Source organism: Zingiber officinale, chromosome 4A (assembly GCF_018446385.1).
Source record: "Zingiber officinale cultivar Zhangliang chromosome 4A, Zo_v1.1, whole genome shotgun sequence".
NCBI classification, from domain to species: Eukaryota; Viridiplantae; Streptophyta; class Magnoliopsida; order Zingiberales; family Zingiberaceae; genus Zingiber; species Zingiber officinale.
The window spans coordinates 111,833,224-111,860,341 of NC_055992.1; the positions used below are offsets into that span (position 1 = coordinate 111,833,224).

A 27,118-nucleotide genomic window follows, 5' to 3' on the forward strand; every position below is an offset into this window, starting at 1 on the left:
CCTCCAAACCTAAACCAATATCTGTGCCCCTTCTCTCAGCCTAAACCTAAACCTCAGCCTCATCTCCCTCTTCCCCTTCCGCCGCCTCGCCCTCGGAGATCTCGCCGTCGCCGTCCCCTTCGTCTGCAAGTCCTGGTACCGCGCCTCCCTCGACCCTAGCTGCTGGCGCCGCCTCAACTTCCGCTCCCTCGATTTCACGCCCTGGAGCCCTTTCTCCCGCGCCTTTGCGCTCCGCTACCGCCTCCACTCCCCCCTCTCCTTCTCCGCCTTCCTCCGTTTCACCCTCCACCGATCCCGCGGCGTCGTCGACCAACTCGCCTTCCCCCTTTCCACTACCGTCTCCATCCACGACCTCGCCTATGCCTCTGTCAAGTGAGTCTACGCCTCCTTCTGGTTTCGTCGCCCTCATCGCTCACTACCTGTTCGACGAATTTGCTCATCGATTATTAGCACAGATGCCCGAGATTGAAGGCGCTGGCTTTGCCGGACAACCTGATGCTGGAGGACGACCTTCGAATCCCGGAGCTGGTGCGGCGGTGGAAGGATCTGGAGCATCTGGAGATGGAGATAGTTGGCATCTTCGCCCCGCCCATCCTCTCTTCCTCGCGCTCCTGCAATCCGTCCTTTGCTATCCCCATCTCCCTCCCCAAACCTTTGTCTTTCGCCACCTCTTCCCTCCCGCGCCTTCACTCACCTCCCTCGCGAAACCCGGGGCCTTTCCGTGCCCAAGTTAGTGTCTCCGCTGCTCAGAAGACGAAAGATAGGTTTCCAGCCGACCTCATTGTGACAGAGACCAAAGGGCCTCACTCCACTGTCTGTACCTTTCCTTTTTCTACCTTCTAAATCGTTTTTACTTCTAATTGATCTGATAGTCAAGTGGAAGTGGTAGTCTTGCTTCAAGGCTATAATTTTCTTACTTTCTACCTATCTTCTCGTATAATTTGGAAATATGTTTGTGTGTTCATCTGGCAATTGAAATGAAGATGCAATCTTGCTTCAAGGCTATAGCTTTCTTGCTATCTCTCTTCCCCTTGCCTGAGTGCATTCAATCGATTGTTAGTCCTACAAGTTCACGAGAATCAATTTGTCCAGGAAGTATGGTTATGTCAATTCCCTGATAGCTCATCTTATTTGCAGATTAAGATAAGCGTAGAAGTTCCTCCAGCAATAAGCCAAGAATGTTACGGAGAAGTCTTAGATGAATTTTCTAAGAAGGCAAAGGTATTATTTTCAGTATGCAGTCATTTAAGGGGTCTATTACTGTTACAGGATGAATAGGAATTCATCTGTAGGATAATTTTGTACTTAAATTGTTTTCCATTTTCTGTTTTGATCATTATCACTCTATAGTAATCAGAAAAATTTGAATATGCTACCTAACTTTTACTAAGCCCTCTGGGCTCTGACATATACTAATCTATATTTCTTCTTTCTTTCTTTGGAATGTCAAGGAATTCAATATTGTTCTCCCCTTTTATCTTTTCATCTGATCCAAGTTTGTTGACAGTTATGTTTTCCAGTACCTGCTATTTACTTATTTCCACTTAAAGCATGATTGGAATTGCTTGTACTGGGGTTTAGTCATTTCTATGCTGAACTAAAGTTGAGGGAAGACCATGCTAAGTAAAAATGGCCTTTTAAATGTCACTGGAAGCTTCTTCTCTTTTTCTACCTTCTGTCTCTAGTACTAGATTCTAATTCCTTTATCTACCTTTTCTTCTTGAATACTCATTATTGAAGTAGTATGTTGTGATGCCATGCAATTCCTGATAAAAAACCTTATTCATACAGGTTCCTGGCTTTCGGCAGGGAAAGAAAGTTCCAGAAAATATTCTTCTAAACTACATTGGTAGACAGAACATTCAACAAGCTGTAGTTGAGGCAACTTTGAAAAAAACTCTTCCACATGCTATGTCTTCCGTACGTGAACATAACATTAGCTTGCCAACTTGTAGTAGAAGGCAGTCATTTATCCATCCAATATTATGACAAATTTCTGTTGAAATAACGGGTAGAGATTGTTGTCATACTTTTTTATGAATCCACTAGCATAAATCTTTTAATTGGTAGAAATTACCTTCAATGTCATTATTGTTTTAAGTGCCAATCCCTAGAAGTGGCAATGGGCATGGGCTGAGCGAGATGTGGCCAGCCCGCATTCCATGCTTAATATCACGCCGGCTTAGAAATGAATGGGCTGGGTTAGGTTAATCTAGTCTTGAGTTGGCGCGACAAGTAGGTTTGGAAAGTTTAGCGTGCATGACATGCAAGACTAAAGCTAGTATGGTGCACTTTTATACCTTACAACAACAACCAAACCTTATCCCACTAGGTGTGGTCGACTATATGGATCATTTTACGCTAGCTCTATCTCCTACTATATATGGATTGTTTAATTGGTTTTGAAGGACATCTATTGCAAATGCTCTTTTCGTGAAAACCTCTTCTTTTTTTTTTTCCTGAAACTTGTCTCTTCTTCTCGCTTCAAATCTTTATTGTTCTTGATGGTTTCTTGAGATTATCCTGTCGTTTTGCCTTTCTTTCTTTAATTTCAATGACAAAGAGAATAGCCAGTTTGATGACTTGGTATCGTTCTTAGCATCTTTAGAATTGTGACATCGCTGCGTTTCCTCTATAAAGAAATGCCGTTTTGTTTTGTGTAGGATATTCTCGGACGTTGCTGTGGATGTAACGATTTATGTGGATGGCCAATCGTTCCTATTGCACAAGGTATACATTCTTAAACTGGCTCTGCAGACATATCATGATATTGTTTTTCATAACTTCCTTTTCAATTTTTGCATATTGTTGTCCAAGTTCCCTCTGGTTTCACGAAGTGGAAAAATCTGGAAAATGGTAGTTGAATCCAGGGAGCCAGACCTTTCCAGATTAGAGCTTCATGAGGTACCTGGGGGAGCTGAAGCATTTGAACTCGCCGCTAAGTTCTGTTACGGGACTAACTTCGAGATCATGGCGAGTAATGTTGCCCAACTTCGTTGCATTGCCGAGTATCTGGAAATGACTGAACAATATCAAGAACGCAACCTAATCGTCAGAGCAGAGGCGTTCTTAAACGAGGTTGTGTTTCAAAGCCTCGAAAAGTCCCTGGAAGTTTTATCTTCATCTAATGATTTGTCTCCCATAGTCGACGAGGTCGGTATAGTGAATCGATGCATAGATGCAATCGTGATCAACGCTAGCAAGGAGCAATTGGTTTCTGGTTTAGCTCACTTAGAATGTGATAGCAGATCAGGAAAATTAATGATGCATTGTCAGGACTGGTGGGTGGAAGACCTTTCTGTGCTAAAAATTGATCTTTATCGACGAGTTATCGCTGCAATGAGGAGAGCTGGTGACTACGTATATTCTTGATGTTTATTTGTTCCCATTCTATAACCTCTGCTGGTTCTTAGGCAGTATTTTGTTACTTTCTCCTATAAACATGATGTCTTGAGTTTGTGAGTCAGTGATTATATGCAGTCTTAGCATTTCTTTATCTATGATCATATTTTTTCTCAGGTTTGTTGATAAGTCTGTGCATATGTTTGATCAACGTAACCTAACTTCTGGTGGTGTTGGTGCACCAGTACACAAACTTGATGGTCACAAGGTTGCTGTTCTCTATGTTCAGGCATGTTATATTACTATATTATTAGCATTGGAATACTTCTGTTAATTGCTGCTATAACTTACTGTCCTTTTGACTTTATTCCAGTGGTTTCTTGACAAAGCATCAATTTTTAGAAGAGTTGCTGAGGATGGCTTCCTCAATATATGGGATTATGAAGGTATTTGTTTATCTATAATGAAGGTTTTGGAAAGTCATTTTCCCATATATTTTTTTGAAGCAAGTCTTTAAAGACAATAGAGGACCACACTCATCTTCTGTCCATGTGATGATGGCATTCATGCTCAACACTAAAGGCATTTTTTTTGGTGAAATAAGCATCACTGCAATCTTCCATCGCCTCTATTGTCGGGGTTGTTAATTTTAATATAATTAACCTTTATCATGTTAATCGTGATGTGTTTGTCTTAATTATTTGGGCTTAACTATATGGATCTTATCTTTCTATTGAGCTATATGCAATATTTTATCACTAGGAATATTGTAATTAATTGATATTAGCTCTGAGTGTACAACCTACATTAACTTTTTTGGATTTTTCAGGTTAAATTATTTATATCCTATCAAAAAAAATTATGAGGAGATAAATAAACAAATTTTACATTCCAACTTTTGCCAAAATCTATACTGACAATTTTATTTCCACAAATGGAATTAGGGCAGTATATTTCACTATATGCCCACATCAGGCTACATCAAAAGTTCATAAGTACTTGTTTGTGTTCTTGATTCAATGGGGGTTTTAATGCATTAGTGAATACAGTTTTTTTCCAATAGATATTGTCCTTTCTGATAGTTTGGCTTTCATATGCCTTCTCTACACCTGTCAACATCCACACTTCCAATCAAAACTTGACACTCTTATTTGATAGCATGTAAATCTTTACAAAAAGCATTAGATGTTTTGTTTCACAAGAGTGAAAACTAGTTGCTTCTACTTAATATGTACATGGTTTATGCATATGGCTTAGGTGAAAAGGAGAAAAGAACCCACACAAATTGGGACGAATTTAGCTCTGACATAGCATGTACAGTAGCTTAGGGATGACCTTAAGCAATTCACACAACATAAAACACATGAATTAAACAACCCATATTAATTGACCTACATCCCATTAAAGAAAATTTATATGTTGACTTAAGCAATCCTTATGCAACCATTAATGAGTGTAGCATTCTCTCATTTCATAAGCTTATATGGTTGCTTTATTCGCCTAAAATAAGTTACAAACCGGATGCTATGCTTTTGTTACAAACCAGATACTAGTTGGAGACTAAATGATTGCCTAAGAAGAAATGAATTAGAGATTAGGAGCTGCAGTGAGTAGAGTGGCTGGATAAACTATCTTAAATGGTAACCTTAGGATTAAAGTATTGATTACATTTTTTTAACCTGCTCAACTTCCTCTAAATATCTAACACATTGATACTCGAATTTAACCTAACCTATTAAGATAAATGGGTAATCAAACCTAAAGGGTACCCATTACCATATTTAGCTATACCAATGAATTTCAAGTTCAACTAGAAGTAAGAGTGAGTGTCTATATGTTTGTGGGTACCTCAAGAATAGGGAACTCTTTGTTTTTTTGATTTAACCCCTCTTCATTATTTTACTCACCTCTTTTGTTTTCACCTATATTCATGTTTTTCATTAATCAGATAGAGACACCTAACTACATTATTTAGGCTACAAGCTCGACCTCTACCACATGGCTATAGGGAGGAAATGATCATGTTGATCCCTAATCTTATCCCTAGCCGATCATTAAACATTAAATGTGTGGGAATTTACTAGAATCTACTCCTACATGAAGCAAATGAATAAAAACTACAAGTAAAGTTTACCGACCTTGCTATGACTTCAGAAGAACATGTTGAATTTTCCATGTATGCTGGCCTTTAATATAGAGGGCTACAAGAGGATTATATCTTAGGTCAAGACACTCCAAATCCATCATAAACCAAAGGGAAAATAGTTTCTACTTACTAGAGGATTGAATGGACCCAAAAGGAAGCTCTAACTTGCTGTTTTGGGTGCTGAACTAAGGAGGCAGCTGCCTTCTTGCCGCATTCCTTGCTGCTGTGGTTGGTAGCAGAAATCACAGAAAATAGGGGGCTTAGTGCAGGATATTCAGGATACCAAGATGGCATCAGAGGTAGTACAATAAATAGTATATCTCTTCATCAGAGGTAGCTTTGTTCTTCTATGCTTCACTAGATTTGTTGTGTAGTCATATTTCTTTGTTCAACCATTATCATGCCTAGTAAGTTGTTGTATGATGTTGTCGGTTCTTATCAATCTGTACACTTGAATTAGAAGGAGCAAATTATCTATGTTATATTCTAAGCAGCATATACTAAGTGTCATATATGAATGTTTTAGATTCTATGTTATATTCGTTATCTTGCACAGCAGCCTTTAAAAACTCAGTATTCTATTTTATTTAATACATGTACACATTTGTTTTAGTTATTTGACATATGGTGGATTTATGTGTTTTTACAGTTTACAAATCTCAAGTACTCCAGAGTTGAAATTGATGAAGTGCGGTTCGAGTGGGCTGAATGCATGCTAGATTACATTTGAAGTGCGGTTCTACCTTGATGTGTTAAAAGAATGTTCTACCTTGATTTTGATATCTATTAGCTAGCTTTTGATGTAAAAAGAATGTTTGGGTATTTTATGGATATTGTTGTAAGAAGATTATTTATATAATTTGTAAATATTTGTGTATTTTATGGATATTATTGAATGAAGAATATTTGTATAATTTGTTAATATTTGTATATTTTTTTATGTTATTGTCGGTTTTTCATTGTTTCGGAAATCAAATTTGTGCTGTTAAAAAATATACATATTACATCGGTTTTCCACCGCTGCAAAACCGGTGTTATTAACTAATATTACATCGGTCATTGACCGCTGCCAAAACTGGTGTTATTAACATACAATATTACATCGGTTTTACACCGTTGATGAAACGATGTCGTTAAGTGATACTACACCGGTTAATAACCGATTCGAAAACTGGTGTCGTTAAGTGATACTACATCGGTTTTAACCCGATGTCTAAAATGGCAGACTTTTAACATCGGCTTCATAGACATCGGTCGAAAATGAAATAGACACCGGTGGAAAACCGATGTCTATGAAGGTTTTTGTTGTAGTGCATACTCCATGCATCCTGGTTCCGCCAAGATGTATCAAGATTTGAAGTAGAGATTCTGGTGGTCTGGACTCAAGAGAGATGTTGCAAAATATGTCAGCACCTGCCTTACATGCCAGAGAGTCAAAGCAGAGCACCAGAGACCAGGAGGAGTCCTACAACCCCTCCAATTACCGGAGTGGAAGTGGGAAGAAATATCCATGGACTTTATAACAGGTCTTCCAAGAACCACCAATGGGTACGATGCGATATGGGTGATAGTGGACAGGTTGACAAAGTCTGCCCATTTTCTAGCCATCAAGGTGTCCCACTCTATAGAGCAGTTGACATAGCTATATGTTAAGGAAGTGATTAGACTTCATGGAGTCCCGAAGTCGATTGTTTCCAATAGGGATGGGTGCTTCACCTCTCATTTTTGGGAGTGTGTCCAGAATGCATTAGGCACCAAACTCAAGTTCAGCACAGCCTTCCATCCCTAGACTGATGGACAGACAGAATGAGTAAATCAGATTTTAGAAGACATGCTCCGGGCTTGTGCATTAGATTTTAAGGGTAGTTGGTGCAAGTATCTGTACTTAGCTGAATTCGCCTACAACAATAGCTACCAGGCCAGTATCAAGATGGCACCTTAAGAGGCACTGTATGGTCGAAAGTGTAGATCACCCATTTGCTGGCAAGAAGCAGGTGAAAGGAAAGAAATGGAAGTGGAGCTGGGCATTCAGACAGAGATGATAGATGAGACCACTCAGGCTATCCAGAAGATTAGACAGAGAATTGAGACTGCCCAGAGTAGGCAGAAAAGTTATGCTAACGCACGCCGTAGGCCACTTGAATTCCAAGTAGGGGATTCAGTCTTTCTCAAAGTTGCTCCTATGAAGGGAGTGATGAGATTTGGCAAAAAGGGCAAGTTAAGTCCCCGCTACGTAGGACCCTACCTAATCATAGAGAGGATTGGAAAAGTAGCTTACAAGCTGGACTTACCACAAGATATGTCAGCAATACACAATGTATTTCATGTCTATATGCTAAAGAAGTGCCTCCACGACCTTAGCCAAGTGATTCAGCCTCAGTCAGTGCAGATCCAATAGGATCTTAGCTATGAGAGCAGACCTACATAGATAGTGGACAGAGAAGTTAAGAGGCTAAGGAACAAAGAAGTACCACTAGTGAAGGTCATTTGGTAAAATCAGAAGCGCGAGGAAACTACTTGAGAGCGTGAGGACAGTATGAGACAGAGATATCCAGAATTATTCTAAGTTCGAGGACGAACTTTTTATAAGGTATGGGGAATTGTAACAACCCAAACTTCCTCATTACGAGTCCTAATAGTACTTAAAAATATTTAGAAATGCTTTAGAAATATTCTAGAGATTTTTATAAATTTTTAGAGTATTTTTATGTAATTTTCAGAATTCATTTGGTATTTTTACCAAAAGAAACAAATTTAAGGCAAAAAGAGGTCGGGTCGAGGATCGAACCCGAGACCTCTAGTTATGTAAAGTCTTAAGTTGTTTTGGATGACCAGGAACCCAGCAGGGTCGTGTTGATCAAAGAAGGGGCGGAAATAATTTAAGCAGTAGTAGATAACAGAATACCCTAGTTATAAAGGGAGATAAGTTAAGAGAGAACTTAGGTTTTTCCGTGACCTAAACCCTTCCTCTCTTCTCCCGACTACGAGCGCGGCGTTCTGCTTGGGCGGAAACAAGAGGAAGCTAGAGCTTCGACTCCGGCGGCCGGCCAAGGGTCGATTCCGAGAGCCTTCCACACCATCGCGAGCACCTCGTCGAGGAGAGCGTGTAGATGTGAAGAAGTTGCTGAAATCTCAAGCTTCTCCGAAGCCCTAGAAGTCAATTTTGGTTGTAAGTCCAAGAACAAGGTAAGTGCTTCTCACCTGCAGTAGGAGTAGCTCTTGGAGTCTTGTTTTTCTTGTTTTGTTCGAAGCACGTTGAAAGGAGCAGTGCTTTTGAAGTTTGCTGTCGTGAAACTCAATTCGGATTGTTTGGGTTTGGGAAATGAACAAATAGTTTAGTTTAAGCATGTGGGTTGGATTTCCTTCAAGCCTTGTGATTACTATTTTCATATTTCGATTTAGTTTTCTGCTTGTGACCTTAAAGGAGCATGATCGGTTCTTATGGAATCTTGCAGGTTCCGGTTATTTTTGCTGTTAGACAATGAACATGAGATAGTATAGATTTCTTTTTGTTTAGCATGTAGTTTGGTTTGTGGTCACTGCAATGAATGGCTATGTGTAGCATTTCGGTTTCTTCTGTTTTCCTTGCCGTGACATTGAGCATGAAGAAGGATTATGTTTTGATTCCCAGTAGCAAATCCTTTACTAGTTACAATATGTATACACTGCTATATATTTGGTGAGCATGTCGTGGGGTTTTGCCTTGGTTTTGGGTGAATGTATCATGAACAGATAGCCTTAGTTTTAGGTTTTTAAAGTGTGAAACTTAACATTCTGCAGATTTTGTTTTGTGTTGAATTATTGAGCATGAACAACCCCCTTTGGAGCTGCTGTGCAGTTTAGATTCGTGCTAAGAAAGAGCACGAACAACCTTTGAGCTTACTGTTTAATTAACAAGTAACAAGTATTTTATTTGAAGAGGCTAGTACCCGACTTCCGAGGTTGTCGTTAAACAAATCCAGGTGACCAGTTCCGAGGTCTCGGCCCTGGTAAGACCAAGGTCTTTACCCTCGTAGGACTGGTGGCTCGCTACCGCAGTTTCTATTAGGGAGCGCGCAATGGTACTAAGCCTGGGCCCAAGAGATTATTATTTTGAAGTATAAGAGTATAAGTTTTGGGAACAAATGAAATAAGCTTCACATGAGTTTAAAAATTAGCAAGTTTAGCTCTTTTATTCTAGCATATTATTTAGATCTTTCTTACTGTTATTTGATATTAGATGAGCATGAGCAGCCTTACATGTTTAGCATTTCAGTTTGTTATGATTTCTTTGTTATTAGATAAGCATGAGTAGTTTTCAGTAAGCATTCAGTTTAGTTTTTGTTATAGATATATGTACATGCACATTGAGTTTTGTGAGTAGACAGCGCTTACTAAGCATCCGCTTATAGTTGCATTTCCTCTTACTGCAGATAAAGGAAAAGGAAAGATATAGTGAAGGAAGGCGACAAGGAGGTGTGGATGGATGTGTGATGTTTGGACTATGGAAGCCTTGGGATTTTCTTAAAGAATTTATTAAGATTTTTCTCTTGAAGCCTTGTGATGTCTGGACAAGGTAAGTGCTTCTCACCTGCAGTAGGAGTAGCTCTTGGAGTCTTGTTTTTCTTGTTTTGTTCGAAGCACGTTGTAAGGAGCAGTGCTTTTGAAGTTTGCTGCCGTGAATCTCAATACGGATTGTTTGGGTTTGGGAAATGAACAAATAGTTTAGTTTAAGCATGTGGGTTGGATTTCCTTCAAGCCTTGTGATTACTATTTTCATATTTCGATTTAGATTTCTGCTTGTGACCTTAAAGGAGCATGATCGGTTCTTATGGAATCTTGCAGGTTCCGGTTATTTTTGCTGTTAGATAATGAACATGAGATAGTATAGATTTCTTTTTGTTTAGTATGTAGTTTGGTTTGTGGTCACTACAATGAATGGCTATGTGTAGCATTTCGGTTTCTTCTGGTTTCCTTGCCGTGGCATTGAGCATGAAGAAGGATTATGTTTTGATTCCCAGTAGCAAATCCTTTACTAGTTATAATATGTATACACTGCTATATATTTGGTGAGCATGTCGTGGGGTTTTGCCTTGGTTTTGGGTGAATGTATCATGAACAGATAGCCTTAGTTTTAGGTTTTTAAAGTGTGAAACTTAACATTCTGCAGATTTTTTTTTGTGTTGAATTATTGAGCATGAACAGCCCCCTTTGGAGCTGTTGTGCAGTTTAGATTCGTGCCAAGAAAGAGCACGAACAACCTTTGAGCTTACTATTTAATTAACAAGTAACAAGTATTTTATTTGAAGAGGCTAGTACCCGACTTCCGAGGTTGTCGTTAAACAAATCCAGGTGACCGGTTCCGAGGTCTCGGCCCTGGTAAGACCAAGGTCTTTACCCTCGTAGGACTGGTGGCTCGCTACCTCAGTTTCTATTAGGGAGCGCGCAATGGTACTAAGCCTGGGCCCAAGAGATTATTATTTTGAAGTATAAGAGTATAAGTTTTGGGAACAAATGAAATAAGCTTCACATGGGTTTAAAAATCAGCAAGTTTAGCTCTTTTATTCTAGCATATTATTTAGATCTTTCTTACTGTTATTTAATATTAGATGAGCATGAGCAGCCTTACATGTTTAGCGTTTCAGTTTGTTATGATTTCTTTGTTATTAGATGAGCATGAGTAGTTTTCAGTAAGCATTCAATTTAGTTTTTGTTATAGATATATGTACATGCACATTGAGTTTTGTGAGTAGACAGCGCTTACTAAGCATCCGCTTATAGTTGCATTTCCTCTTACTGCAGATAAAGGAAAAGGAAAGCTATAGTGAAGGAAGGCGGCAAGGAGGTGTGGATGGATGTGTGATGTCTGGACTATATATGGAAGCCTTGGGATTTTCTTAAAGAATTTATTAAGATTTTGTATTTACACATTTTGTGAAATGTAGGTGGATTGAGTCCTATTTGCATTGTTGGAATTATTCTTTTATGTTGATGGTTTATTCATAGAATGTTTTTATATATTTAGAATTCTTCCGTTTAAATTGCTATGCACATTAGTCCCATTATTTGAATTATATCACTGTCGCATGCATGTGTAGATTGATATGTTTTAGTTGTGAACAAATGCTAGAGTAGAATGTTGAGATGAGTTATTTATGTTTTCAGCTATTACTAAATTGCATGCTTTGAGTTTTCAAAGAGTTCTAAGTATTACTATCAACATGTGAGCAAGATTAGTTAAGTAAAGTTTATAGTTAAGTAACGCTCCACCGTCACAGACTAGCTAAGAGGAGGGTGGGGTCGTTACAGGGGTGGTGAATGTGCATTGATTATCGAAAGCTGAATAAAGAAACTAGAAAGGATCATTTTTTCCTTTCCCTTCATTGATGAAATGCTTGAGAGATTGGCTAAGCACTCATATTTTTGCTATCTGGATGGATATTCAGGATTCTTTCAAATTCCAATTCATCCCCACGATCAATAGAAGACTACTTTCACATGCCCCTATGATACCTTTGCTTATCGTCGTATGTCATTTGGGTTTTGTAATGCTCCAGCCACTTTTCAAAGATGTATGATGGCGATTTTTTCAGATTTAATAGAGAAAATTATGGAGGTGTTCATGGATGACTTCTCAGTTTATGGGAATGACTTTGACACTTGTTTGTCGAATCTTTCTACAGTTCTTCAAAGATGTGAAGAGACGAATTTGGTGTTAAACTGGGAGAAATGTCATTTCATGGTTAAAGAAGGAATTGTTTTGGGACATAAAATATCAGAACGTGGGATTAAAGTGGATCAAGCAAAAGTGGAAGTGATAGAAAAGCTACCCCAACCAATTAATGTAAAAGGAGTAAGAAGTTTCTTGGGGCATGCCGGATTCTATAGGTGTTTTATCAAGGACTTTTCAAAAATCTCTAAGCCTTTAACAAATTTACTAATCAAAGATGTTGAATTTTTCTTTGACAAAGACTGCATGGAGGCTTTTAATAAAATTAAAAGTGCTCTTACTTCAGCTCCAGTAATCCAAGCCCCGGATTGGAATCTTCCATTTGAAATAATGTGTGATGCAAGTGACTTTGCAGTAGGAGCAGTTTTAGGACAAAGAAAGAATAAGATTCTACATGTCATCCATTATGCAAGTAAAACACTTGATGCAGCTCAAGTGAATTATTCCACTACAGAAAAAGAGCTTTTAGCAGTAGTATTCGCATTTGACAAATTTAGATCATATCTGGTAGGTTCAAAGGTGATAGTTTATACTGATCATGAAGTCATCCGATATTTACTAGGTAAGAAAGATGTCAAACCTCGGCTTATCAGATGGATTTTATTGCTTCAAGAATTCAACCTTGAGATTAGAGATAAGAAGGGAGCAGAAAATGTAGTGGCTGATCACCTATCCAGAGTATGACAAGATGAAGAAAGGGATGCAGAGTTTAATTTACCAATTGATGGCGTTTTTCCCGATGAGCACCTTCTAGCTTTGTCAAGTGTTAAAATACCTTGGTATGCAGATTTTGTTAATTTCCTAGCAAGTGGAGTTTTACCTCCAAATTTCTCAAATCAACAAAAGAAAAAGTTTTTTTCAGATGTCAAGAATTATATTTGGGATGAACCTCTCTTGTATAAGAAATGCAATGATGTGATTTATCGTAGATGCGTACCTGAGAAAGAAGTTAGGGATATCTTATTTCATTGTCATTCTTCATCCTATGGAGGACATTTGGGGAGCTCTAAGACAATAGCGGAAATTCTTCAAGCAGGTTTTTATTGGCCAACTCTATTTAAAGATACTAAGAGATTTGTATAGTCATGTGATCAATGTCAGAGGACTGGAAATATCACTAAGAGGAATGAAACACCATTGAATTACATACTTGAAGTAGAATTATTTTATGTATGGGGAATAGATTTCATGGGGTCGTTTCCTCTTTCATATGGGAATAGGTTTATTCTTGTAGCAGTGGATTATGTATCCAAATGGGTAGAAGATATAGCCTCTCCTACAAGTGATGCAAGAACAGTTATTAAATTGTTTAGGAGTATAATCTTTCCAAGATTTGGTATGCCTAAAGCAGTCATCAGTGATGGTGGATCGCACTTTATAGAAAGACAGTTTGAGAATTTACTTAGAAAATATGGAGTGAGCCACAAAGTAGCGACACCATATCATCCACAAACTAATGGGCAAGCTGAGATCTCTAACCATGAAATTAAAGTCATACTAGAGAAAACAGTATCTGTTTCATGAAAGGATTGGTCATTGAAGCTAGATAATCCTTTATGGGCATATCGTACCGCCTACAAGACTCCTATTGGAATGACTCCATTTCGGCTAGTTTATGGAAAGCCTTGTCATCTTCCAATAGAATTAGAACATAGGGCTTATTGGACAATTATAAATCTAAACATGAACCTCAAGGAAGTAGGAGAGAAAAGGAAGCTTCAGTTAAATGAGCTTGATGAATTAAGATTGGAAGCTTATGAACATGCTAAATCTTATAAGGAAAGGACAAAGAAATGGCATGATCAACACATTCTACGCAAAAGTTTCAAGGAAGGAGATCTACTTTTATTGTTTAATTCAAAACTAAAACTTTTTTCGGGGAAGCTTAAATCAAGGTGGATGGGGCCATTCGAGGTTAGAAAGGTTTATCCTTTTGGAGCTGTAGATATTTGGAATAAAGAACTTGGAATGATTAAGGTAAATGGACACCGGTTGAAGGAATATGTGCATGGTATGAAACTAGATGAGAAACAAAGGTTGTATTTTTTTGAACCTCGTCCTCCGGATTGATTATGTAGTTAGTTCGGTTTTATGTTTTTATCTTTCAGTATAGTGTTTTTACTTGATTGTTGCTTTATTTTCAGGTTAAATTTTACTTCCATGAGCTGGCCATGACTTTTTCATGGGCATGGAGGTGTTGGAGAGGTAAAGGAAGAAGAAAAATCATCATTTGAAACAAAGGAGAGCTTGCCCGTGTGTCATACACGGCCAGGGATGTTCTGCAGAGGAAGAGATTGCATGGGCCGTCATTATATCACAATGCCATATGAAGACTCCAAAGAAGGAAGCATGTATGGCCATGTCCGAGACACGACCGTGTGCTGATTCCAGAGAAGAAAGATGGTGAGGCCGTGTACCAAACACGGCCATGCAAAGAGACCCGAGGAGGAGATGGTTGTGGCCGAGCCAATTAGCATGGCCGTGTGAAGTCTCCCGAGGGGGAGAGGGGAGAGGCCGTGTCTCAAGCACACCCGTGTGAGCTGATCCGAGAAGGAGATGAATGTGGTCATGCCAATTGGCATGACCGTGTAAGTTTAAATAAAAACTAGGCCGTGTGATAACACACGGCCCAGTCCATGCCATTGAAAGGGTAAGGCACGAGGTCTGGGCAACACACGGCCGTGTCTGCCGCACACCCCCTTCTTCTTTCTTCTCTCTTCTCATCTCTTTGTCTCTAGGGTTTGCCTCTTCTAACCTTTTTCTCTCAAAAGCTTGAGCCTTTCTACTATGGCGGATTTGATCAAGGAAATGTCAACCACAAGGAAAGGAAAGGAAAAGATGGTCGCAATGAAAGGAAGAAACTCTTGCTTCAAAGGTATATCTAACAACTTTGATATCATTTTTTCTAGCAATGAACAACGACTTAGATATTTTTCCATATGTAACCACCCTCTTTTGAGTACTAAATTTGTGGATGATGTAACCTTGGACACATTAGGGTTTAAGGATGATGTAGAATGGTTATTTGGAAGAATAGGTAGGAGTGGGTTGATGAGTATGAAGTACCCTACTTATCCTAGAATTGTTTTTGAATTTTTAAGCTCTATAACAGTTGAGAATGTCCAAGGTGGGGGAACACTAAAATTTCGATTGTTTAATGAAGATTATGAATGGACATTAAGTGATTTTAATACTTGTTATGAATTGCTAAAGGATGGTATATGTATAATCTTACCTAAATTTGTGAATTCATGTTTTTGGCAACAAGTTTCTGGGCAATCACATTTCAACCCTCATAATTCTAGAGCTAATCATATTATCAATCCCATTTTCAGATATGTTTATTTAGTCATGAAAAATACTATATTTGGGAGAGATGATAAAGAGGGGTTAGTAAGACTTGTGGATTTATATTATTTATAGGTAATGGTTGAAGATGTTTCGATTAATTCGGGTTATTTCTTTCTTAAGCATTTGGTGAAATTAGGAAAATCGGATTCAACCACACCCATTATTTTAGGAGGATTGTTAACCCAAATAGCTTTGGTGTTAGGGTGTGATTTGAGTGAGTTAGAAATGGTTGAAAATTCTTGCAAATTAGACTTGAATTCATGTTTGACATCAAAAATAATAAGGCGTGAAGAACATGGATATAGTCTTCTTATTAAGAATAATTTCCCTTTAAGATTGCCCAATCATGATCTTACTACCATTCATGTTAAGGAAAATTCACTACAAGAAAAAAGTCAAACAACAACGGTTTTTCACCGTTGTCGTAGGCCATTTTGAACTGTTGTTAAAGGCTGTGTTGTTAAAAGGGGTGGCCAAAGACAACAGTTTTTAACCGTTGTCTTTGAAGGCAAAGACAATATTTTTACAACGGTGAAAAATTGTTGTCTTTTCCTACAAAGACAACAGTTTTTCACCGTTGTCTTTGAGCATATGCCTAGGCTCTTCAACAACAGTTTTGAACTGTCTACGACAACGGCTAAAAAGCGTTGTCTTTTTTGCCAATGACATCGGTTTGACAACGGTTAAAAACCGTTGTCTTTTTAGGCAACGATGTTAAATAACATCAGTTTGTCACTATTGTCTATTAACGCCATTGACAACAGTTTGACATATTTAAACTGATGTCTTTAGGTACAATATACAACATTTTGACAATAAATAAAAAACTTATTAATCTTTTCCTACTCAATGGTTTATAGAAAACATCCAGTGCAAATTTCATTGATAAAAAACCTACATAATCAATATTTACAATGCAAATTTCATTAAAGTACCAAACATCATCATCCAAACATCATTAAAGTACCAAACATCAACATTCAAACATCACAAAAGTTTACACAGCCAAAAGTTTATATATATCACACATATAGTCCAAAATATCATGTTTTGTTGGAGCACGTCTTCTCTACCTGTGCATCTTCTAAACAGCCTGTGCATCTTCTAAACTGTAGCCTTTTCTGGTTTCTTCTCCCTCCTAGCTTCTCTTTTCTTTTCCTTTCACAGAAACGGGTCATTATCTTTTCCCTGAGGTAAATAGCATATGATTGAAAGTTAATTCATTTCCCAGGAGTAAATGGCATAAAAAATGGATCTCTTGGAAATTTCACACCTGACGTTATTACAGTTTTACAAAAACTCAGAGTAGTATGTCTTAAAAGACCAGCTATATGGCTTTACAAGTAACTCTTAAGTATGGTAAACCAAACCTATCAACTTTACATATACCAAAAAAAATTCTATCCAATTTGAAGTCTAGCGAAACTCCATCTACTATGGGTTCAACTGCTTTGTTAGCGAGATAATCCGCCAGCAACTAAAAACTAAAATTTTTGAAGACAGTAACTTGCTCCACACAACTAACCAAATCCCGTCAACTTGATGAGTCTGTCTAATTAACCTCCATGCAGACTTGGATGAGAAAGCTCCATCCAAAGATAATTTCCAGATCTGCAAGTCAGGCTCTCCCCTCAGAATATAAACATCAAGAGCTTTTACAACCAAATCAGGCGTAAGCACCTCTCTTAATTTGAGAAGAACCCATCCCTGCTCATCCCACATAGAAGACACAGACCTACCAGGATCTCCAACCATATTACAAAGCTTAAACAAAGGACCTGCATCTAACAATGTATCAAACCAGAAATTAATATGACCTTCACCTAAACGCCATCTAATCTGCTCTTCTGCTACGTTTCTCATCTGTAACATCCTTTTCCAACAATGTGAAGCTTTGTTTTTGAGTAAAACCACCACAGGAGAGACTGACCCACAGTACATGCTAGACAGAAATTTCGACAAGTGTGTTCTCTGCTCCCGGAATCTGCACCACATCTTCCCTGAAAATGCATTAGGCACCTCAGATAAACTTCTCACTCCCAATCCTCCTTCTAGCTTAGGTTTACAAATATCTTTCCAAGAGATCCAGTGAATCTTCCTATTGGAACTGATAGAACCCCAGAAAAAATTGGCCATAATCATCTCAATTTGATGTAAAATACCCCCTTCGTCACTATTAATAATGGAGGCATCTAAAAAATGGATTCTTCCTACCAATATTGAATTACTTATGTTACAGGGTGATATATGCAATAAAAGTTTGGACCTCAAACATTAAATTTCTCTGTTAGTTACTATACATGGTAAAAGCCCCGTTAGACATACATTAAGTTGTAGTTAGGGAATCAACAAAAAAAAAACACACTTGCGTTGATATTTCTGCTTGCGTATTCTTTTGCAACAGTCTTGGTGAGACCAATCACTCCTGCCTTTGCAGGACTGTAATTAGCTTGGAATACATTACCGACTAAACCAACAACAGATGCCCCTGCTCAATTGAATGATATTTCAATATCTCGAAAAAAAACTAAAGCATAAAGATGCTGCAGTAACAAGATTATTACCCTTCTAAACAAAGACATCTACATTATAAAATTGAGAACCCCAAAAAGTTTGTTATGTAAACCAAAATACAGTATAAATATTTGACAAAAGATTAAGGTTAATCATTTTTTATATTTGACAAAGGATTAAGTTATTGGTTTGTATTTGATGTTGGTGCATCAAGTGTGCAGTTTAGTCATGCCGATTGGATTTGGTAAATGGACTTAGAGACAGATATCTCCAAATCAAGTGCAATCAAGTATAAGCAGCATGTACTCAATTTAACTGAATATTATTATTGTCAAATGCAATAAGATGAACTCATGTATATACCTATTCATAGATATGATCTTGTATCCATTCGGCTATCTCAGAGCGCACTTCATCAATTTCTTCTTGAGAGTACTCCACTTTTGTGAACTATGAACACACATAAATTATATGATCTTAAAGAACAAAATATAATTAATTGGAAAAAAATAATAACTAAAATAACAATTCGTGAAGTGATACCAAAGATCATTTTGAGAAATTCGTCCTAGTTGATCTACTAAGATTACCCCAAAGAAGTCATCTGACATGATTCCCATGCTGTGAGCATAAGGTATTTTAGAATTGGTATCGACTTTTCCACCCGTGGATGGATTGCCAATCAAGTAAGCCATGCCCATCAATTCAAGCAATTTACCTGGAGGTTAAGTAATGGTTCTTTCCCTTCATCAATACCTGAATTACAGTAAATGAAAATGGCATGTAAATTAACACCCTCATCAATAGTTTACATTAAAAGTAGAGTTACCATCCAATATTCTTTTGGCCACCATAGGTACAATTTTTATAGCATATGAATCCCCAGCAATGTAGAGGGGATTGGAGATGAACTGTGGGTGCTCAACAAGCCACTGCAAAAGTGAAATATTACATCTTTAAGGCACTTACAGTAATTACATCAGGAATATATATGATCTTTCCCACCTGTAAAAGAAACTTAGAAGCTTGTTCTGACCAAATAGTATCGTTGGCATCATACCCTTCATATTTTCTTGAGTATGAGAATCCAGAACCCAACGGGGAATCTACAAAGATAATGTTGGCTACCTGCACGAATGTTTTCACGCAGACAGGACAAAAGCATGTATCATATTGCTTCCTCAATTACTGATCAAGAAGAAGAAGTTACCTTGGTCCAGGAATAAGGATGGTAGACCAAGCTTGGCAAGCTCCCGTTGTACTCGACTGTCACAAATTTCAGGGGCCTGCGAATGGATTTCTACTATGAAACGAGAGTAGCTAATCATAGCAAACATGGAAATTTCACCCACCGATTTCGAAGACTAATCCGCTGAAGGCAGAGCCAGGAATTTAATTCAACCCAGGCTAGAAAAATTTAATCAAAAATAACAATAAGAGCTGAAGCCTTTAACATTGAGACACCTAGCAGAATGACCTCTAATAATTCTCTAATACTCTTGACATAAACAAACTTGGAGTTTCTATTAATATATAGAGAAACCTATACACGAGAAGCATAGAGAAACCTATAGTTAAATTCTCAAAAGCACTTTTAAAATGTTGCAATAGAAATCATATTTCATTTTCCTCACCTCCATAAAAGGCAATTGACTCAGTATTTTCACGAACTCTCATGAGTCCATATTGGAAATCTGCTTCTTTCTTCTCTTGTATAAAATTCAAAGTGAATATGCCCTAAGTAGAAATGGCAGTGTGTGTTAGGAGAACATAGTGTATACAATAAAAGTGCAAAGTGTCAAAGCAAACATAGGAAGCAACCGAGAAAATTTAATTAATTACCTTACCAAGAACACTTAAAAGTTGTACTGCCAAGAGAGTAAACAATAAGTACACCAAATAATGGTGGATAAATTCCATATAGAATGTTGTTGAATGATATAAGGTCAATGGTTGCATTGAACGTAGTCAAAGAAAATGAAAGAGCAGTCCCAGTAAAAGAACTTAGATCAGCTACAATCTGTTGGTTTGAATTATAAATAATTGATTGAGATTGGATCTTGTAGAATGTCTGGTTATTAAAATAGTGTTGCATGTAATAACTTGTCATCCAAGATCTCCATCTCAAAGAAAGGATTTCTCTCGCATACTCTCTTACAACAAAAAAACTACAACATACCAAAGAAATGCATAAAAAATACTCATAATCAAGAGTATGGAACATGATTTTACATTAGCAACATAGAAAAATTATACAAATTTACTTGAATGCATAGTAAGATAGTTTGAGAAGTCTTACTCATGCAAAGAGAACATCTTAAATAACTAAAGTTGATAATGAGTGAGTGAATTATCTTGAAACCAGAAACTTACACAAGCATCATCAAATATTTATGATGATCTTACTACAAAATTCATACTAGGCATTAGGGAAAAAATTAATAAATTCATCTTAATTTAAAAATTACATTAATCATGATATCATGGCAAAATCTTATTTGCAGCTAAGAGTCACAAATTATGCATTTCCTGGATAGTGAAGTCCTCAATATAATACTTCTCAATGAGAATACAAATCTTATCAATGTCGAACCTTTTAAAATTATCTTTTAGATCCAAAGTAGAACTAAGTATAAAAAGTTCTACTATCTTATTACTGAATCTAGAGTTTAACTCTACCAACTGAAAATCTATTACAACATTAAATCTAAATTTCTGCTACACATTAATTGCATATGTGTTGCTGCTTTCTCCAAACCAATGCATTTAATTAAATAAGTTTGACAATATTCTTATTAAGTGGTATCATGAAGACTTGCAAATCCTCCTGAATTACAAGTGATATGTTTCCCTCTTAATTGTTTGCTTTTATCTTGTTGTGGCTCAAAAGCTAAATTGATTTATTGTGACATTTAGGCATTCAGCATGTAGGCCATTAAGTTGATCAAAAACTCATGGACTAAAATTTCTTCAATCCAATTTATTGTATAGAAAAGGCTAATGAGAACCTAAACAATATCTAGATGATATAACTTGCAGATATATGTAGAAAGCCAAGCTATTTATTTTGTTGATAAAATAGACAGTAGGGAACCAGATGTAAATATAATAAACAGATCAAAGAACAAAAAGAGCTACCTTGAAAATGTCAAACCAAAATGTGTGCTTAACTGGATACAATATCCTAAGTCCAGAAAGGAGGGCACTCTGTAGAACAACAACCCTTAACTTCTGAAGATCGGAAGCTAAATCAAGAGTTGGACCGTAAGCCGTTGCCCTAGCTCGGAGAATTAATCTGGTGAAGCCGATCCACAGGAGGACTGGAGGAGGACGAGGAAAAAGAGATCTTCCGAAGGCTGCGACTAGAGGTGGGTAGCTCCAAAACTTGATGTTCGGCGTTCAAGCCCCGTCAGGGACGATAGATATGGGAGATTTAGGGATAGCTCTTTCAGTCCCTGGGCTAAGTATTAAAAAATAATGGACCCTGGGCTACGATTTAAAAGAGCTAATAAAGTTTTGACCAAATGGACCCCGGGCTACAGCCCGGATAAGGTTGAATGTGGCTCCGCCCTTGGCCCCGGTCAGCTAGAGGAGCAGGGGGTCCTCTGCCGGATTGTTCTCCGACTCGATGAAGTAGTAGAAAAACTCACCGCCGTGGTCCTGGTCCACCTCCACGTACCTGCACCAAGGAGAGCAGAGGTTCATGGGGGTCAGAGCAAAGTTAAGGTTGGGGGAAACAACATCCGAACCCTGTCTCTAAGTAGAAGGGAAGGGGGGCCTTGGAATCTAGGTAAATAGGTGACGACAGAAGATGAGAGAGCAGAGGAAAAGAAGCAGAGAAAGATCAGTGAGACAATCAGGAGAGGGATTTCCATCTTCCTCCTCCTCCTTCCTTCTTCTTCCTTCTTGTGTTGGAACTGGCTGAAAGTCGAGGCGACGAGGAGGAGGCGGTGAAGATGGCTGAAAGTAGAGGCCGCGAGGAGGAGGTGGCGAGGCCGAAAGTTGTGGCGGCGAGGAAGGAGGCAGCGAAGAGGGTGGTGAGGAGGGAGGCGGCGAAGAGGGCGGTGAGGAGGGAGGCGGCGAGGGAGGCGGCGAAGAGGGTGGTGAGGAGGGAGGCGACGAAGAGGGTGGTGAGGAGGAGGTGGCGAAGAGTAGGGTTTTGGGAAAGAGACAAAAAAAAACAAAGCGTAAAATAGACAAATGACGAAAGAGAAAAAGTGGCGAAAGAAAAAACAATCGCATTCAACAACACTTAATAGACAACGGTTTTTAAAAACTGTTGTCGTAATCCCAAAAAAGTGCACATAGACAACAGTTTTAAAAAACTGTTGTCGTTCCCTTTAAAAACCGTTGTCGTATCCTCAAAAAAACATAAATTGACAACGGCTTTTAAAAACCGTTGTCATAGGCCAAAAAAATTACTAAAAGACAACAGTTTTTGTTAAAACCGTTGTTAAAAGGCAAAAAGACAACGGTTTGGTATAAAACCGTTGTCGTTTGAGTGTTGTTGAATGACGTTTTTCTTGTAGTGATTGGTTATTAAAATTAGCAAGCCAACATTCTAAGTTGTTGTCAACTGTTACTTTAAGAAAGGTTCCTTTGGTTAATAATGATGTTCATAATTTTAATTTCAAAGAACTTCATGCTGTTCTAGATGATATTCATAGTGACCTAGACTCGACTAGCAATTTTCTTGAAAGTAAAGAACACATGGATGAGGAACAGTTTAAAAAATTGCAAGAGTGTTTTAAAAGTGAGAGAGAATTATGTGACAAGATTTCTAGAATAATGAATTCTTATAAAGCTCAAATGGAATTTAATGAAGACTTTAGGGGCTTTATGAAATTCTTGCAAGATGATATAGACAAATTGTTTGAATATCATATGTTTTTTAGAGATGAAGTAAGATGGTTTATTAATGCCTTTCCTTTTCCACTTCCTGAATTTCCTGATCTACCACCTCCTCCACCATATTAATTTCATCAAGACGATGAACGGTTTAGGTCTGGGGGGTGTTAATAACCTGATTTTTTTTTTTTTTGCATTCTAGTTTTTAGTTTTTGCTTGTTTTGTTCTGCATGTTTAGTTTTGTTCTGCATTTTATTTTGATTGTCTTGCTTTGATTGCTTGATTTTTGATAGTCACTTGACTATCTTTTGTAAAATCTTGTGGCATACATCTAGAGAACATCAATCTTCACTTTTATGCTTTCTTGTCTTCAAGTGAAAATGTTAGCAGGTTCATTATCTAGATTCATGATGTTGTAAATGATGCTAGTAGTATGCCTAGTGTACCTCTTTTCTCTATCTTGAGTAGCATGAAATAAGTTAAGTATCATTTGGAGATAGGTTTTAGTCTTGGCTTAACCTTAAGGATTTTACTTTCACTTCACAATACTTGAGCTTGGATGGTTGACATCATTGAAATAGTCATGATTCATCTTGTTTGTTTAGTACTTGGTTTCTATGGTGATTTCTCAAACTTCATTTTGGTTACTGGATGAGACTCAAATCATTTAAGCTCATTTGGAAAAATCAAAATATCCCAACAATTGTGCCAAAAGTACATTTATGAATAAGATTTGCATAATGTAAATGTTTATAAAAAAATAGAAATAAAAAAGTGAAAAAATGAATAAGGGATATAAAAAAATAGTTGTTGTGAGTGGAATCTAGCAAGTCACCCCTTTGAGACCGAGTTAAGTTACTGGGGAAATGACTGCTTAGCTTCTCTTGAGATTGAGCACGCCTTTGAGACCTTGTGTTGATTGAGAAATATGAACCAAGTGTGTGGCATGTAAGTGTCTATCACCGGTTATGTGCCTATCACCGGAAACATTATGAACTCAAATTTGATGACGACTTGACTAGGATAGAGATTGAAACTTGAAGGGTTTTGAGTTACTTATTGCACTATGCACAAGATACTTATGCCTGAGTCATACTTATGATCATGCTTGTTAATGAAACTTTTTGATAGAGTTAGGAAAATGCATTAGGGATATGAGTGTGTTGTAGAACATGTGAATTTAGATTGCAGCATTTTGCTTGAGGACAAGCAAAGGTTTAAGTCTCGGGGTGTGATGTGCGTAGATTGTATACTCTTGTTTAGCATGTTTTGACGCACATTCACATACTTTGTACATGCTTTATCAATGCATTTTCGTACTTCCATCTTTCCTTTCAAGCATATTTACTTTTTTTGTTCGGAGATCTGCTTTTGTGCATTTTCTGTACGTAGGAGTCGATTTTGGAGAAGATTTGACGATTGAACAAAGAAGGAAGGCACCATTCCTAGGTCGTGTGGTTATAGCAGAGATGGAAGTGGCCACGACCGTGTGAACCTCACACAACCGTGCCAAGATTTGAAGCCAGAAGAAGTCAGGCCGTGTACACTACATGGCCATGCAAGTCATCCAGAGCCGAAGCAGTACATGGCCGTGTAAATCTACACGGTCGTGCAAGGTTTTCAGAGACCAAGAAGACCCTGGCCGAGTGCACCACACGACTGTTCGAGGTTTCCAGAGGCAAAGGCAGAGGCAGAGTAGGCCGTGTAGATCTACACGGCCGTGTGATAAGCGAATCTGTCACATCCGCTAATCAAATTGTACAAATGTATTATTCACTGAACCCCTTAATTTCACAATGATGTTGTAGTAACGAGCCCAGGATCGATCTCTCGAGGAACAACGGTAGGATGTAATCTTAGGATCGTATTTTATTCCTATTTTTGGGGTTTTAATATGTAAGTGGGGGTTTAATGCTTTAAATCCAAATTAAGCAAATGAAATGCAAGTGAATACGAAATTATCTAATGCATAAATGAAACCTAACTATGTGTCAATGATCAAACCATAATGCATTGTCACCCTACATTATAATTAAACCATCAACACACTTAACTAAATATGAAATAATGAAATGCAATTAAATCTGATCTAAAGTAAAATGTAAACCCTAACTTAGAACTTAAACACTAAACAATTAATCAAGCACAAATTAAACACAAACTAAACTTCAACAAGGAAAGAAATGTTAGATTACTTGCTAAAACATAACAAACATAAAGGAATATGTTCTAAGCTGTAAAAATAATAACAAAATGAAATAAAACCCTAAACCAATCCATTCTCACAATCAATCTAACAAGCTTCACACTCTTGCCGTCACACAAGAGTACCAAAGTCGAGACCACCCAACTCTAGACCTCAGTGGAGCATCTCAGTGGCGTATCAGCTCCAAGTATGCTCAGCTATACCGACGGACCACCCCCGGCGAGCTAAGAATATCCTGGAACCCATAAATGTCGAAAATCTAGAAATCTGGTCTCGGAATCTGAATGGAAGCTGTGGATTGCGGATTGTGGTTGGATGAAGCTCAGAAACGTCGGAGGACCACCGCCGAATGTTTCTGATGGGAAACGGAGCTCAGATTTGGAGGACCACCGCCAAATCTGACTGGAATAGGGGATTGCCGAGAGAAGACTTCCGCAGGAGAGAACACCCTCCGATGGCTCAAGAAGATCGGGATGTCACCGCCGAGAAGCTCTACACCAAGGTTGAAGCTCGGGAGATGATCAGAGAAGGAATCGGGGTCGAAATCCGGAAGAAGACGCTCGCTGGAATGAAGTTGTGCGCTGTGGAGGATCGACGAAGGCACTGTATCACTGTAGCTTCTCTTTTAAATCAGATCTGGATCTGAACGGATGGCTGAGATGATTCCGGGCTAAATCAACGGTGAAAATTCATCCAAAATCTGATCCGAAGGTGCTGATGTTGATCTAAGGTCTGGATCTACTCTCCCTTAGGTCGGATCATCCAGATCATCAATGGATGGTCCAGATCTGCCCAGTCTTCAATGAACGGTCCAGATTTGATTTGGCTTGATAAATGGCTAGATGAACTCAGATCTAGATCAAAACTTCTGGATCTTCATTGATGGCTCAGATCTGCTCCCCATTAGGTTGGATCAGCCAGATCTTCAACAAATGGTTCAGATCTCTCCTATTCTTGATGAACGGCTCAAATCAACCCAAAGCTTGATCTTCTCGTTTAAATTCCAATTCGAGCCCAATTTCGGTCCAAATAGATCTAAATTTAAGATCCTTTGATGCCTACAAAATAAGAATCAAATATTAGCATCAAATAGTACAAAAATAAGATAATTTGCAATTAAGTCCAAAAATACACACTATGCACAAAATGTGATATAACCATGATTTAAACCTATAAAATCAACATCAAACCATGCATATATGAATCAAAATAATGCGATAAAATCATGATTATCAAATCCCCCACACTTAGTCTTGAACGCCCCGTGCAAGTAAAGAAAACTAAAAATCATCTCCATAGAAAATTTCCTAGTAATACCTAGAAGATAGTAAAAAGAATTTAACTAAGATCATCTAAAGATCACCAACAATCATGAATAGAATCCAAACAATAATCAGTATGTATGGTAGTTTCAATCCAATTGAAAAATTAAGCAAGTTGCACTCTCATAAAGAATTTACCTAATCTATCTCTCACACTCAAACATATGTATAAGTGGAGCTCACTCAATGCAACTCACAACATTTCACTACCATAAACTTGCTTATTTTGTAATTCTCCACCACTATAGAACATAGCATACATGAATCAAAAGGATTTTATCATCAAGAATTGAGATGAAATCAAAAAGAACAATGAAAGTGAATGGAATAGGCAAAAGAAAAGAATTCAATGAAAAATTGAGAAGATGAGAGTATTGGAGGAATATACTTGATGAGTTGACCATTTTGATGTGAAAAGAGATGAATACCATTTGTTTTTATCAATTCAAAATACCAAGCTAACCTCCCCTTCAATTTGATGGCAAACATAGAATCTTGATACTCTCTCTTTCACTTGATACTCTCTTAATGTGCCACTTTTCAAATTTTTTCTATTTTTCACTGTTTTTCACTGTTTTTGCTCTTTTTCCACTTCAATTCCAGCATTTGAAACTCAAACAATCTCAACTCAATTAATGAATAACTCTCCTCCCCCACACTTAAAGTATTGTCCGTCTCGG

The 27,118-nt window shown here is 37.8% G+C and overlaps 1 protein-coding gene and 1 long non-coding RNA gene across 2 annotated transcripts; one reads left to right on the forward strand and one right to left on the reverse strand.

Moving 5' to 3' along the window:
- Nucleotides 1-2,578: 2,578 nt before the first annotated feature.
- Nucleotides 2,579-3,372, forward strand: LOC121972622 (BTB/POZ domain-containing protein At5g48800-like). The gene is made up of 3 exons (XM_042524275.1): nucleotides 2,579-2,586; nucleotides 2,664-2,730; nucleotides 2,818-3,372. The coding sequence occupies exons 1-3, from the start codon at nucleotides 2,579-2,581 to the stop codon at nucleotides 3,370-3,372; spliced, it is 630 nt and encodes a 209-aa protein (XP_042380209.1).
- Nucleotides 3,373-18,783: 15,411 nt separating this feature from the next.
- LOC121973558 lies at nucleotides 18,784-19,088 on the reverse strand. The gene is made up of 3 exons (XR_006109657.1): nucleotides 19,068-19,088; nucleotides 18,892-18,994; nucleotides 18,784-18,818 (listed from the first exon to the last, which is right to left on the reverse strand). It is a non-coding gene; the product is annotated as an uncharacterized LOC121973558 (long non-coding RNA).
- Nucleotides 19,089-27,118: the final 8,030 nt, after the last annotated feature.

Coding starts and splice junctions, on each gene's coding strand:
- LOC121972622 (XM_042524275.1), top strand. Junction 2,731..2,817: donor AATCGTTCCTATTGCACAAG/GTATACATTCTT, acceptor TTGTTGTCCAAG/TTCCCTCTGGTTTCACGAAG.